This window comes from Lemur catta, chromosome Y (assembly GCF_020740605.2).
Source record: "Lemur catta isolate mLemCat1 chromosome Y, mLemCat1.pri, whole genome shotgun sequence".
NCBI lineage: Eukaryota > Metazoa > Chordata > Mammalia > Primates > Lemuridae > Lemur > Lemur catta.
Window position 1 is genome coordinate 2,100,484 of NC_059156.1, and position 15,692 is coordinate 2,116,175.

The 15,692-nt window shown below is 41.6% G+C and overlaps 1 protein-coding gene across 1 annotated transcript; it reads left to right on the top strand.

Annotated features, from left to right (window-relative positions):
• The first annotated feature begins 1,456 nt into the window (after positions 1-1,456).
• On the top strand, positions 1,457-15,317 carry LOC123629037 (ubiquitin carboxyl-terminal hydrolase 11-like). Its single transcript, XM_045538969.1, has 21 exons — positions 1,457-1,602; positions 4,369-4,478; positions 4,638-4,768; positions 5,001-5,118; positions 8,324-8,469; positions 8,610-8,671; positions 8,799-8,898; positions 9,272-9,445; positions 9,547-9,705; positions 10,101-10,325; positions 10,455-10,538; positions 10,646-10,740; positions 11,410-11,616; positions 12,268-12,320; positions 12,513-12,758; positions 12,840-12,910; positions 13,602-13,714; positions 14,497-14,646; positions 14,730-14,845; positions 15,012-15,100; positions 15,183-15,317. The coding sequence occupies exons 1-21, from the start codon at positions 1,457-1,459 to the stop codon at positions 15,315-15,317; spliced, it is 2,730 nt and encodes a 909-aa protein (XP_045394925.1).
• The last annotated feature ends 375 nt before the right edge of the window (positions 15,318-15,692 follow it).

A 15,692-nucleotide genomic window follows, 5' to 3' on the forward strand; every position in this document is an offset into this window, starting at 1 on the left:
TTTCTTTGTTTTTTTTTTCCCGCAATATGTTTGGTTTTGATACCAGGATGCTGCTGCCTTCCGAGAGGAATTTTGAAATATTGACTTTGATTCTACATTCTGGAAAAGATTCTAAAAAAAATGGTACAAATTCTTGATTGTATGTTGGTAGAATTCTCCAATGACCCATTTAGGTTTGATGCTTCTGCTTGGGAAAATTATTAATTGTGTTTAAATTTCTTTATTAAAAGTAAGTTATTGAAATTATTGTCTATTTCTTCTTGTGTGAGTATGGGGACAGTGTATGTTCAAGGAATCTCCCTTCTACAGAGATTATCCAATTAATGTGAATACATTTATTTAAAATATTCCTTTATTTTATTTTTAATATGCATTGGACCTGCCCTGATACTCTCTCTTTTAAATCTGAGATTAATAATTGTGACCTCTCCTTATTTTTTCAAACATAAATATTTTCAAATTTTTAAGTGCTTTCATTTTTATTTATTATAGGTACATAAGTAGTACTTATTTTTTATTTTTATTAATTATTTTATGTTTGTTTATTGTAGATATGTAAGAGTTGGACATATTTATGAAGTGCATGTTATATTTTGATTCGAGCAAGGAAGGTGTACTAATGAAATCAAAGAAACTGGTTTATCCATCATTTCGGTTTTTCATTAAATCTTATGTTGAGAGCATTTTCATTTCACTCCTATTGTCTTGAACTATACAATAAATTGTTAAGTATAGTTATTCTACTGTAATACTGAAGACTAGAACCCTTTTTCCACCCCCTGATCTACGTGGACTTCACTATAGGCCTTACAGCTTTGGCATTGTTTCAACTGACGATGGTAAGGAATGTTGGGCCTGTGCCCTCTAGTCCCCTAGGATTCTCTCCCCCCTTTTTTTGACTTTTATTTCAGCATATTAACGGAGTACAAATGCTTAGGTTACGTATATTGCCGTTGCCCCACCCGAGGCAGAGCTTCAAGCATGTCCATCCCCCAGACGGGCCCATTAGGTGTCTCTCTCTCCCTTTTTAAAACTTTTTTACTTTTTGAAGTCTGTCATTTGATTATTGAAGCCAGTATGAGAAATTTCTATGCGTGTTTGGTTACCTAATCTGGGACAAAACTTTACAAAACCAAGACTTTCTGCCACTGCCTTTTTTATTAAACTACATGTTCCCCTCCATTTTGTTTGCTTCCCAGCACCTTCAGGGACTTGTTTATCATCAGAAAGAATGTCACTACAGCACTTGATTTTTCACTAAAAGGAATCCCAAGAGCTCTAAAACGTTAGGCAATGCTTGCATGTTTCTGACCCCTAAGATGACTGCAGGGGGTTGAAGCCTCCGCTTACGTCGTCCAACAGTTAGTTCTCTTTCCGATCCCCGTGCCGGAAGTATGGTAAAACGTCACTTCCTGTCTTTGGCTTCTAGAAGTGTAGGAGGTGTACGGCGACTGTGATGGCGGCGGCTGAGGACAGTACCGCCGAGGCGGACTCAGTAGACCGGGAGCCTCAGGAATCAGCGCCAACTTTGGCAAGCCAGTGGCGACGAGTAGAAAACTGTGAGGAAGGTCGAGAGCGGCCTCTGCGTCCTGGAGAGAGCTGGTGAGGCAGGAAGTCTGGCCTGTACAGGGACCAAGTCAATATTGAGGAAAAGGGGCAACTGGGGTTTTGATCCGGAGCATAAGAAAACATGACGGTGTTTGTCGCGGGATTGGAGTTGGGGGGTAGGTGGTGTGTGTGCCGGCAACCGAGGGACGGGGGAATATGTGACATTAAGTTGGGGACCGGGTGGGGAGGCAGTGGCCTTGGTAAGCGAGAGGGTGCCTATTAAGAAATCACGTTTCCAAGGAGCCTAGAGACCTTTGGAATCACCTAGGAATTAGGCTAGGTTTGGGAAGTAAGTGAGAGGAAATGGGTTTGTTTGGTAGAATTTGGTGCCTAAGAATAGAGCGGGATTTATTATGTAATGGGAAGTGGTCTGGGGTGGGAAAAGATGAGGGTTTTTGCTGACTGGGGTCTTCAGACTATGTATTTGGAGTGTTGCTGTGAGATGGCATGGGCTCTCTTGTTACTCCCGAGAAATAAAGATCGAGAGTTCGGGTCTAGAATGTGGAAATGAACTCAGGAGCTGGGGCTTCAGTGAGGTGGCAAACCTTATGAATGGGGCAGCCTGTTGGAGGAGTCCGAAGTAGCTTCAGTCTGGGACCATGATTTGTCAGAAGGTTTGAGCGTGGGTAGCAGCTTTGAACAAACGTAGGCAGCATCTTTTAGGATTAGTTGTTTACATTCTTATTTCTACTGTGTGGTCATTTGCCTATCGTTAGTGTGAATTACAATGATTTGCTAATAGCAGACCTCTCAAATTATGGGGTTTAAACTACTTTGGTCTTTTTAAATATGTTGTCAAATTTATTTCGTAAAAATTAGGTTAGGACTTTTGCATGGATAGCTGTGATGTCTCCCTGTAATTGTTACAGGACTATCATGTAACTGTCTTCTGGTTTTTGGTATCAAAGATATGATGGCCACATAGAATGACTAATAGAATGGTCTTTATATTTTCCTAATGCAAGATTTTAATCATATTTTTTCTCAGAAGTTTGACAGAAAGTTCTTTTAAGGAACATTTGAACAGTACTTACAATAAATTGACAGCATTACTGTCATTACTTCAGATTGTTTTGTACATTCTTTTGAATTACCTATTGTAGATTCACAAAATTTGTGAAGAACAATTTTGTGTCTTTAAGATCCATTTTTTCCTTACATCGTTGTACTATCTAGGGCATTCATTCAATGTAAGATAATAAGTGTAATAGTGGTTATTTGGATCTGTTCCTGACTTTAACAGAACTGTCTTAAAATTTCATCTCCAACTGTATCATTTCCTATGTGTTAGAGCCCTTAGGTAAGGAAAAGGCAAGCAAAAGTCACTTCTGTTCCCAGTTTATTAACAGGCTTTTATAAGGTTATGGTTTATGCTTTAATTGTTTTTATATAAATTTAATTGTATTTAATTTTATAGATGAATTTTTCTGCAGTTATTGAGCTAATCCCATGATTTTTTTAATCCATTGATTCACAAAGTTTAATTATAGTGAGAATATTTTGCTTAATTTCATAATTATTTTGAAACTTTAGAAAAAAGTTGGAGAAAATTTTAAGCATAACGTAACATCCAATATATTTAAGAAGTAAGTGAGCTCTTTTCATGTTTGCCTCACTTTGGTAAAATGTAAAACCTTGTAAATATGGTCTTACAGTATGAAGATGTCAAAATTTATTTGTGCAGTGCATTATCTATTTGTGTAGTCTAATAGAATCTTGTACTTCCTAATAGAAAATATAGTTGGCAAGCAGGATATCCAAAATATAGTAGTCAAAATATTTATGGAGTAATTTAAAAAATGCTACCCTCAATGTTTTTCTGATTGTGTTTTGGTTATACACACACACGAGCATTTCTGTTTGGTAACTACCTAGGAGTGGAATTTCAAGGTTACAGGGTGTTTATATGTTCAATTATTAATGTCAGAGACATCCAAAAAGTTTTCCACTTGCTAGGAACACTGTTATTGATTATTTAACACTCTTACTAAGTTTTATCTAGTAACCTTTCTGAATTTTCTTGTTGATTGTAGTAGTTTATAAAACCTCTTATGGTATTTATGTAGATAGATAGTCATGTTTTTTGCTTTTTGATAATACTTGTCAGTATTCTTGTCTTACAGCCTGGTTGATATTCTAGTTATTTTAATGTATTAACTGTGAGATAATGGCACATTCCACTCCGTACCTTTTTTAACTTAGAACGAATGGTGTTTTTACCTATCTCCTACAGTTTTTATAACTATTATAAGTTAGTGATCTAGAAAGTTTTTAGAATAGTGATAACCACATGGTAAAATAATTAGTGTCAATTGAATTGTTATCATTTTGTTACTCATTATTTGTGAGTAGTTATTTCATCATACTGATTAGTTCTCTAATGTAGATTATAGGGAGAGTAGAAATCTTTGACTAATTTCTCACTTTAGTGAGATTACTACTGAAGTTATTTTCCATTAAATATGATTTTTTCTGAACATTATTTGTTATTGGTAAGTTCATTTTGTAGGAGATTTACTTTGCATTATGTTGATAAGTTTGATAAAGAAATGATCCCTCAGAAACATTGTAAGTACATAATGAAAGGAGTCAAGTTAATGGTAGATCAGTGTTTGGTGGAAATTGATTTCATGAATTCTTGGTCATTGTGGTATTTTTCTTGTTTGGGTGACATTTGCCCATCTGCAATTAATAATGACAAGGAGTCACACAACTGACCGCCAGATAACCAGAGACCTTTGTTACCTGTCTGGACTACAGGTTCCTTGTAGAGCAGCACTGGTATAAACAGTGGGAAGTGTATGTGCAAGGAGGGAACCAGGACTCTAGCACCTTCCCAGGCTGCATCAACAATGCTGAACTCTTTGAAGGTACCTGTGCTTCCTTATGATAACCTGCACAAATTCTGGACTTTTGTTTATCTCTATGAATGGTCACAAGCCAATCTTTTAGGCCATTGGTGGGTACGTGGAGTTCCCAAAATTATTCTGCAGACTTCCTACCCTTCTTCTTCTCTGTGGTCCCCAAAGATCAGGTGAACTGGCGCCTTAAAGAGTGGCTGGTGGAAGGTGAGGACTATGTGCTTCTCCCAGAGGCTGCTTGGCACCAGCTAGTGAGTTGGTATGGTCTGAAGCATGATCAACCACCTATTGAACGCAAGGTACAGTGGGTAGAGAGGGTATTTTGGGAGGATTGTTTGGAAGGTGTGGGAGGTGGTAGGCCCAGGGTGGGACCACACTTGTGTATATGTCACTGTAAATGCTGTGTGTAGAGATACATTTATACTTATTACTCTCTACTCTCACATATTTTTGTGGTTTTGTAGATGTGGTTACGTCTGTGTATATATGCTGTAAGACAGATACACGTGTGTACCTCTCTCCCCTTAACAGGTCGTGGAGCTTGCCAGCATGCGAAAGGTTGAGGTTTACCCATTAGAGCTTCTTCTTGTCCAGCACAGTGACATGAACACACTTCATGAAGCTCAGTTTAGCCACACAGACACTGTTGGTGAGTCTAGGAAATGGGCCTTGATGACTTGGCTCAGGAGACACAGATTCAGACATAATTCCCAAAAGTGGGCTCAAGAATATGTTGGTTGGGTTGTAGAAGCCTGAAAGGGTATTAGCCAGATTTCAGAGAAGTGAAGAAACACTGGTGACAGTTGATGGTGGTGGCAATGGGGCCACTGATGAAATATAGGCTACTATATTTTGTTCCCTATGGGTACAAAACAAAGTACTAAAAATTGGGTGGCTTAACACAACAGAAATTTATTCCTTTAACAGTTCTGGAGGCTGGAATTCTGCCCCCTTTTACCACTACCTCCCCTAATTCATGTCTGGCCCCCCAAAATAATAGGTTCATCCTGTCTCAGCACATAAAGAAGTCTCTTCCACTGTGAACTCTTAAGTTCAAACTGTTATACAAATATCAATTCAGAAAGTCCCAGATGTAATCGTTGGAATTGTCTATATCCGGTATGAGTGAGACTCCGGCTTTGATTCATTCTGGGACAAAATTCCCCTTCATTTGTGAACCTGTGAAATGAGAAAACAAGCTATCTACTTTTAAAATACAGTAGTGATACTACCATTCTGAAAGGTGGAAATTGGAAGGAATAAGGGGATTACTTGTCTCAAACTCAGCAGCGCAAATTCTGTTAGTTCTCAGTGCTTGAGAATAATCCTCTCTGGCTCATTGCTCTGCCTCTGGGCTTGCAGAGACCACATTAGGCCTGGCCTCTGGGCCATTGCTTTGTCGTCTTTGGTTTCTGCATTTGTGGTTCTGCTCTTGGAGGCATTCTTTCTTCATTTTATCCTGTCTTTGTCTTTTTAAAGACAATGTTTCTACTTGTATAAAATTCTCAAATCTTTGTCAGTATTTCATGGATGTCAAGTGTATTTACACCGTCAGACAAAAGGGTCCTCCACAGATCTTCTTGGGATAAATACATCTCTATTCTGGTTTCTGTAGAGATGGCTGATTGTGTCAATGAGTCACATGTCTAGCATCTTTGACCAACTTTTATCCTGTCAGACTCTTGGTCCTATCTTCAGAACAAACTGCCTGGGTAGGCTGAGAAATTTTCAAATCATCAAGTGCTTGTTCCTTTTTGCTTTTGTGTTTAACAATCCTTTCCTCGATTTATGTCTTTAATTTTTTTTTTTTTTTTTTACTATAAGCTCCAAGGGTAAACCAGGGCACACCTTCGACACTTTGCTTAGAAATCCTCTCAGCTGAATGTGTAAATTTATCACTTACAAGTGCAATTAGTACTTCCTCCCAGCAGCAGAACAAAATCCAGCCAAGTTTTGTGCCACTTTATAACAAAGGTCACCTTTTATGGAGTATCCACTAACATATTCCTCACTTCCTTTGAAACTCTCATCAGAAGTACCTTTAATGTTTGTATTTCTGCCAGCATTCGGTTTGTGTTAACTTGTGTACTGTATTCTCTAAAATGATAGCATTTTCTCTACTGTGACTCATAATGTGTTTCTTACTCTCTTAGATCTGAGACCTCATGAGAATTGCCTTTAATATTCATATTTCTAGCAACAGTCTATTTGAGGCAATCTGGATTTTTACTACTGTGCACCTCACAACTCTTCTACTCATTACTCATACATCCAGTTGCACATTTTCATTTTATTTATTTATGTATTCATTTATTTTACAGCAGCAACCCACTTACTACTGCCAGGATTTGTATTAGTCTTTCTATGGTGTGAATGTGTCTTAATTGCCAATATGGTAGGATTAAGAAATGGAGGCTTTAGGAAGTGATGAATTCATGAGAGCACCCTCATGAATGGGATTAGCACCTTTATGAAATACATACAGGTGAGCTTGTTTACCTCTTCCAGTGTTTGAAGATGCAACAAGAGACACTATTTCTGAAGCAGAGAGCGGCCTTCACCAGATACTGAATTTTCTGGTACCGTGCTCTTAGACGTCTCAGCTGTCAGAAATGCAAGGAATAAACGTTGTTTATAAATTACCCAGTCTCAGTTATTTTGTTATATACCAGATGGACTAAGACAGTCTTCTAAGGCTGCTGTAACAATGTACCACAAACTAGGTGTTTTAAAACAATAGAAACTTGTTCTCTTCGTTGTTCTGAAGGCCAGAAGCCTGAACTAAAGTTGTTGGCAGGCTCATGCTCTGTCTGAAACCTGGAGGAGAAATTGCCTTGCCTCTTTCTAATTTCTGTTGGTTGCCAACAACCTCTGGCATTTCTTGGCGTATGAATTCATCACGCCAATCTTTGCCTTCATCGTATGGTGTTCTGTCTGTATGTGGGTATATGTCTGTAATTAGGACTAGTATCCTTATAAGATCATGGAGAGACATAGACATACACACATAGACATACTATGACACTAATCCAGTGTTACCTCATTTTAACCTGACTATATCTGCAAAGACCCTATTTCCAAATGAGGTCACATTCATAGGTGCCAAGGATGTAGCGCTCAGAATTAACCCCAACCCAGTCTCCTGCTTAAAATAAACTCCAGCCTGGACAATAAACACAGTTTCCAAATATCCAGGTAACTTTATCTCTTGATAAGAGTGGTCCTAACCTTAACCTTCTATGCATCTACCCCAAATCTTGTTTTCCCCTTGCCTCAGGAACCAACCCTTACTCTTATTTCCTTCCTACTATGGCATTGTCAATAAGAGGTCGCTCTTCCCAGTGTGATGTGTCTTTACAGACAGTGAGGTGACATAGTCTTAGACTGAATATCTTTAGATGTTTTATTCCTTGTTAAGAGATAAAGGCTACCGATTTATATATATTTTGTTCCACACCTACCAAGTGCCTTGTGCACCAGATGCTGACGTGAACTTATTTATCTATATTTCTCAAGAACAGAAAGTGTGTTTTTTGAAATAGCACTAATCACTATGGATTTCAAAAACTTCAACATACCATTTTTGAGGACACAATTCAACCCACAGCTACTGTAACCCTTAGTCCCTAGAACATGTGAGCTGTATTTCTGTGGCTAAGGTGGTGTGGCACATCTATGGCATTCCAAGGGGGTCTCATATTTTAAGTGTGAATTAGTTGTTTGAAGACTTACGGTACCCAAATTTAGATATTAAGTATGTAGGCAGTGGGGAAGAGTCAGCAGTTTGATGCTGAGATTGGTCAGTCATTCTGGGTCCCAGGAAAACCTTGAATTTGCTCCATTGCCCTCTCTAGACCTTGTATTGCGCACAGCTCGGGAGCAGTTTCTTGTGGACCCTGAGGAAGAGACGCGACTGTGGATCAAGAACTCGGATGGCTCTTTTGAACATTTGCACAATACACATGACACTGTGCTTGACATCTGCCTCAGGCCTAGGCAGGTAAGTGTTAAGAAGGGCTTTTCTGCTCAGAGGAACTGGTACCTAGACTTAACTGGAAGTGGTTGGGTTGGGGACGTGAGGCCCCTGTGCCAAAAGGCCCCATTAGTACCTTTTTTCCTCTTTCCTTCCCTGGAACCCAGGTAGTGATCATGGAGACCCGAGACAAAGATGGCACTTGGCCTAGTGAAAAGCTGCACTGCATGTGAGTCCCTGGGCCTGGGTGTTTGACCCAGGGTGGGGTCTCAGTAGGAGGGAGGACTGAGCCCGTGAGCACATTTCATCCACATGTAGTAGGCCCTCAGCTAATACAATTTCTCATCCAACTCCAGGAGGAGCATTTTGGAGGATGATGAGGACTTTGAGGGCCAGCCAGGTGTCTGTGGCCTCACCAATCTGGGCAACACATGCTTCATGAATTCGGCCCTGCAGGTTAGGCTGTTGGGACTGTGTCTGGCAACTGCAATGGAATTCAAGAGCTGGGGGTTGGGAATAGAGGTAGGGGACTAGATGGCATGGCAGGGCAACAGATGAGATGGGGAGCTAGGACCTCACAGGTCTGGAATGGCATTGCCTACCCCATTTCTTCCTGAAATATTAATACCTTTAACTCTATCATTCACTCTTTCTTTTTCCTTCCTTTGTTACTACTACATTCTTCTAAAATATTGCTATCTTCTCTCCTCAACCTCCTGCCACTTCTCTTTCTCTTCCCCTTTTGTTCTTCTCAGTTTCTTTTCTGTGTTCTCACCTGGGCCATCTTCTCCCTCCTTTGCCTTATTCACGTGTCATCTGCTTCCTGCAGTGCCTCAGCAATGTACCACAGCTCACTGAGTACTTCCTCAACAACCGGTACCTGGAGGAGCTCAACTTCTGCAACCCTCTGGGCATGAAAGGTGAGATCGCACAGGCCTATGCAGACCTGGTGAAGCAGGCATGGTCAGGCCACCACCGCTCCATCGTACCCCACATATTCAAGGTATGACTCAGCCTTCCATGTCTCCTTCCCCTGTAACATACATGGATACATTTCTTTTGACTCTCCTGACTTCCTGTTTGATGGCCCAATTCTCCTTCTAGTCCAAGGTTGGACATTTTGCATCCCAGTTTCTGGGATACCAGCAACATGATTTACAGGAGTTCCTATCTTTTCTCCTGGATGGGCTGCATGAGGACCTCAATCGGGTCAAGAAGAAGGAATATGTGGAACTATGTGATGCCTCTGGGCGGTCAGATCAGGTAAACTACTCCTGAAAATCTTCCATACGGAAAGCCCACTGAAGTCACCAGAGCCTCTGCCTCAGAGATTCTCTGGCCTCCCTAGGAAATCCAGCACATTATTGTTCTGATAATTTATTCATGCTGATCTCAGCTCTAACCTTAGTCTCAAGTTTAGCTCCAACAGTACATCTACCCCACACTAAACTCAGAATTAACCCCAACACAGTCTCCTGCTCAAAATAAACTCCAGCCTGGACAGTAAACACAGTTTCCAAATATCCAGGTAACTTTATCTCTTGATAAGAGTGTCCTAACCTTAAACGTCTATGCATCTACCCCAAATCTTGTTTTCCCCTTGCCTCAGGAACCAACCCCTACCTCTTATTTCCTTCCTACTATGGCATTGTCAACAGGAGGCCGCTCAGGAGGCCTGGCAAAACCACAAACGGTGGAATGATTCAGTGATTGTGGACACTTTCCATGGCCTCTTCAAGTCCACACTGGTGTGCCCTGATTGTGGCAATGTGTCCGTGACCTTTGATCCCTTCTGCTACCTCAGTGTCCCACTGCCTGTCAGCCATGACAGGATCCTGGAGGTCTTCTTTGTATCCATGGATCCGAAGCTCAGACCAGAGCAGGTATGGGGAAATGGGCACATTATGAAGGACATATGGGCAGCCTTTTATTAATCTCTCACACTTCAGGGTTTCCTATATTAACCCACCGCATGCCTTTCTTATCCTTTGTGGATGCTTTTTCTTTCTCAGCACCAGCTTGCGGTTCCCAAGAAAGGCAAAATCTTTGATCTGTGTGTGGCTCTCTCCGAACACATAGGTGTCTCTCCAGGCAGGGTGAGAATCTGCAGAGGAAGAAAAGGATTGGATTCAGGGGAAGGGGGTGGAAGGGCATAGGGAGACCTTGTAGACTGATCATCCACTTTTCTGCATTCCATTTCCAGATGATGGTAGCCAATGTTTTCCGTCACCGTTTTTACAAAATTTACCAGGTAGAGGAATCTCTGAGTGGCATCCTAGACCGAGATGATATCTTCATGTGAGCAAGGCAACAAGAAACCTCCTGTTTCCTGCTATATGACACCAGCTAGGCCACCTTCTCTCTTTCTTTCCTCACCTTATTCACCTGGCACTCCCCAGTGTGATGTGTCTTTACAGACAGTGGGGTGACATAGTCTTAGACTGAATATCTTTAGATGTTTTCTTCTTTGTTAAGACACAAAGGCTACCAATTTATATGTATTTTGTTCCACACCTACTAAGTGCCTTGTGTACCAGATGCTGACCCAAACTTATTTATTTATATTTCTTAAGAACAAAAAGTGTGTTTTTTGAAATAGTACTAATCATAATGAGCTTCAAAAACTTCAGAACATATAAGACCTTTTAGAAAAACGGGGGTAAATTTTGGGGGTAATCAAACATTAAAATAGATCTTCGCAAATTGTGTAATTTTTTTTCAGTTATGTAATCTTTCCCAGTACCCTTATCATGCCAAAGCACTTTTTAGAACGATTATATAAACACCAAAGTACTGTGTAAAATTACCTAACACTTTGTGAAGCACAATGCATTTGGTGACCTTTCAGGTCCTTTAAAACTATTTTTAAGCTGTGAGTGTGTGAAATAGCTGGAAGAGAGCCAGGCAATCTTCATTTGAATGTCCTGATTGGACCTGGCCTGATTTCCAAACTCCCCTGCTTCACAGATACGAGGTGTCAGATAGGCCTGGGAAAAGTGAGGGCACGGAAGAGGACATTGTACTTCCTGTCTACCTGCGGGAACGCACTCCAGCCCAGGACTATGATGACTCTTACCATGGCCTAATGCTCTTTGGGTATCCACTCCTGGTGTCAGTGCCCCGGGACCAACTCACCTGGGATAGCTTGTATCACATTCTACTGCATCGGCTCTCGTGAGTGTGTCCTTTCTGTGTAGGGGGGGAAAGATGACGCCTGAACTCTGACCTGAATAACCGGTTGTTTGATACTTATCTTTCAACATCCAAAAGACATACCAAACTTAATGTGTATTGTATTTTCCTGTCTAAACCTCCAGCTGTACCACTTCCCCACTTTGTTGTTGAGGGTACAGAAATGAGCAAAAATCAAATACAGGCAACTTAAGCTTGTATGTAGTTGTCCTTAGAGAAGCGTGGTTAGTTGTGTTTTTACCAGTAGACTTTTGTCAGACTTAAATTTCAGAATCTTTTCCATGAGTAACAAAGCAGTACATTATACGGTTACTGGTTGTACATTAATCTCTCCTCCATCATTCTGTATTTTAGTGCCACTACTCAGAGTTGTTTCCTAATTGAAATGTGTAGCAATTTGTGTTTATTTACCACTGGCTTATTATAATACCTAAAGTGCATACTCCTGTAGCATACATTGTCATGTCATTGCTGATGTGCTTGCCTTCCGTGTGTTTGTATGTTAGTTCCTTGGAACTTCTAGGTGCATAATTAACACCTGGTTGTGCGTAGGCTGACCTCCTATAATAAGTCCTGGATTCTTTCTCTGCCCGTGTGCCCCTGTCTCAAGAGTGTCCTTCTCTCTGCTGGCAGACGCTATGTGACGAGGCCCAACTCAGATGATGAGGACAGTGGAGATGAGAAAGGTGAAGAAGAGGAAGGAGAGAGCATTGACAAGGACAAGGGCCTTTACAAGCGGTCCCGTGGCCTGAGTGAGGGTCAGGAGTTGGGGGTCTGGGGTAGGTCTGATTGACCCAGGGTTCTTTGGATGTACCTTGTAGTTCAGACTTCTGGGACTTACATAATTTCATATTTGAAATTCTCTCTTGTCTTAGGAGATACAGAAGAGAAAGACAATATCTCTAAGGCAGGGAAGACAGCAGGGGACAGTCCCCAGGACCCTGATCCGGAACATACCAGGGCCAGGTCTAGAGTCTGGGGTGGGAGGCAGGCCCCCTCAGGCAGCTCCCCTGGCCCATCTCGACCACCACGCAAGCTGCTGTTCACCCTGCAGACAGTGAATTCCAATGGCACCAGTGACTGTTCAGCCATCAGTGAGGATGGCCAGAGAGTCTCCTTCAGCTGTAAGCTGTCCAGGATAAGGGAGATAGGTGGGGGAATTTGTTGGCTGCTGGGTCTGTTGACTACCTACTTCTCACCTTTAGCCCAGCCATACATTGCCATTGACTGGGAGCCAGAGATGAAGAAGCGTTACTATGATGAGGTGGAGGCTGAGGTAAATAGGATCCTAGGCATTGGGGACACCCTCAGATGTGTCCCCTCAACTCTCTTTATGCTCTGCCTCCCCTAACTCCTGCAGCTGCGAAGGGAACTGGGATCAGGTTCAGGTCCAGTCCAGACTTGGAACCTAAATACCCATTGAATAATTCCCAGGGCTGCAAATTTCTGTTTCTCTTTTGGGGAAAAGATAGATCCTTTCCTGTGAATCTGTAGGGAGGAAGTGCAGTGAGAAGAGACTGTTAGGAAGTTTTCCTCTAAATCCTTTTGATTAGATTTTTTCTAGATATAAAGCCTTGTGTCTTTCTTTTTTAAAAAAAATCTATTGCAATGTCCAGTATCTTTGTAATAGTACTAGTAGTAATAAATAATAATGTCATATGGATATATCATTTTCAATATATGCTAAGTGGGCACTGTTCTAAGGACTTAACAAACGTTAACTTTTAATCCTCAGAGGAGCCCAGTGAGCGGGCTATAGGCATCGTCATCCCAGTTTGCAGGTCAGGAACCTGAGGTACAAAGAGTGAAATAAATTATTGTAGCCAGTAAGCAACAGGGCTGCTGTTGAAACCTGGACATTCTAGCATCAGAGTTCATGTTCTTAAGACTTTTCATGTGTTGTCTACTCCACTCTCACTGTTCATCCACTGTGTCTCTCACTCAGCTGTCTATTTCTCTAACCCTAGGACTTTGTGAAGCATGACTGCATAGGATATGTTCTGAAGAAATCTCCGGTGTGGTTGCAGGAGTGTATTGAACTCTTCACTACTGTGGAGACTCTGGAGGAAGAAAACCTATGGTGAGGGGCCAGATAGAATCCCTGGGACTAAGCAAAAATCAAATACAGGCAACTTCACTTCCACAAAATATGCCCTTTCACATTCTCCTTCATGTGCTCATTTGTCCCAATGGCCTGTAACACTCCAGGTTATTGTAAACCAAAAGGTCTTTTTCTGGATTCATTTTGTCAGAAAAAGTATTTTCCACATTATCAGTAGGAACTTTTCCTCTTTACTTACGTCTGTGTTCAAAATCACCTTCTAAGGGTCTTCTTTACTACTATCAAAAATGTTCCCAGACTTGCCCATCATTGTTCTCCTTTCAGTCTCTCATCACTTTTTTCATTCTAGCTGTTGGTGCTTGATGTCATGCCATATAACCTGTTTAAAGACACTGTTTTCTCCATTAGAACATAAACCTCTTGAGATAGGAATCTTTTAAGTATGCTATGTGTTTCTCTTTGTAGCTGTTGGGCTGCAGTTCGCATTTAGTAGATATTTGGAGAATAAACAAATAAAGAACCAGGAAGACAAAGCCAGTCTTGAACAAAATTTTCGTGGACTGGATAGAGAATATAGTACCAAAGGGTGAAACAATAAGTCCTTGTGAATGAAGGAGTGAAAAAATAGGAAGGAATTAAACAGGCTCTAAAATTAGGCCAGCATCTCTGTAGAACAGAAAGAGCAAAATGACAGGCAGGATATGGGATCTGTATGGAGTAGACATGGAACAGGAAAGCCAAATATTACAAAGAGAATGTACAGAAAATGTCTTGTTTACTAACTCAGGTCCTGTCTGTAGGTACTGCCCCACTTGCAAGCAACACCAGCTGGCCACAAAGAAGCTGGACCTGTGGATGCTGCCTGAAACTCTCATTATTCACCTGAAGCGCTTTTCCTACACCATGTTCTCCTGCAAGAAACTGGAGACCCTTGTGGAGTTCCCTGTTCGGTCTGGGGTTGGGGGAAGATGGTTGAGGGGAACGTAGGGAGTGGCCACAGTGACACTAGCACTAACCATCTTCTGATCCACAGAGACCTGGATTTTTCTGAGTTTGTCATCAAACCACAGAGTGAGTCGGATCCGGTGCTGTACAAATACGATCTGATTGCAGTATCAAACCATTATGGTGGCTTGCGTGATGGACACTGTATGTGCCAAGCTCTGAGCCAGAGGATCATTTTGAGGGTCTTGACTGGGGTAGTTAGGATATCCCGGGTGGGTAGCTGGGGATGTGAGCCAGTGGGTCTTGGTTGAGTCTAGACATCTCCCAGTGGCAGGAGGATGAGTTTGGATGGTCTCCTGCTCCCTTACAGACACAACATTTGCCCGCAACAAAGACAGTGGACAGTGGCATTACTTTGATGACAACAGTGTTTCACCTGCGGCTGAGAGCCAGATGAAGGTATCACCCCTGTCACTGCCTGACTGCCCACCCTTCCTTCTCCCAACCTTAACAGACTAAGTTTTCTTTCTTGTTGTTGCAGTCAAAAGCAGCTTATGTTCTCTTCTATCAACGCCAAGACACAGCACAGTGCTTCTCATCGCCTCCTGCACCTGGCCCCAAAGCATCACCCGCCCAGGGGTTCCTGTCATGTTCTGAGTCAGTGGATGTGGACTAAGGGAGGGACCTTAGCCCTTTTCATGTGGGAGAAAGCTACCTTCACCGTTTTTCTCCCTAAGTCCACTCTCTTCTCCCCTTCATTATCCCCAACCCTTGTAATCTGTCAGGTCCCTCTACACAACATTCCAGGCGCATTTATGGCCAATGTTTTTGTACCTTATGTGGAAAGGCAATGGGGATCCTGCTTGTTTTTAAAATTATAACGTCTTCTCCTTTTTCATGACTTGGGGCATAATGGGGGTGCTTAACACAGTGTATTTCCTTCAAATATGTTTCTTTTACCTGTGCATAAAAAGACCCTCACTCAGCAGTGTCTGTGGTTTTTATTGTACTGATTAAGCTAGCTGTGTTTAAACTAATTATCAAGTGGTAG

Coding starts and splice junctions, on each gene's coding strand:
- LOC123629037 (XM_045538969.1), top strand. CDS start 1,457: ATGGCGGCGGCTGAGGACAGTACCGCCGAGGCGGACTCAGTAGACCGG. Junction 5,119..8,323: donor TAGCCACACAGACACTGTTG/GTGAGTCTAGGA, acceptor TGCCCTCTCTAG/ACCTTGTATTGCGCACAGCT. Junction 9,446..9,546: donor TCGTACCCCACATATTCAAG/GTATGACTCAGC, acceptor TTCTCCTTCTAG/TCCAAGGTTGGACATTTTGC.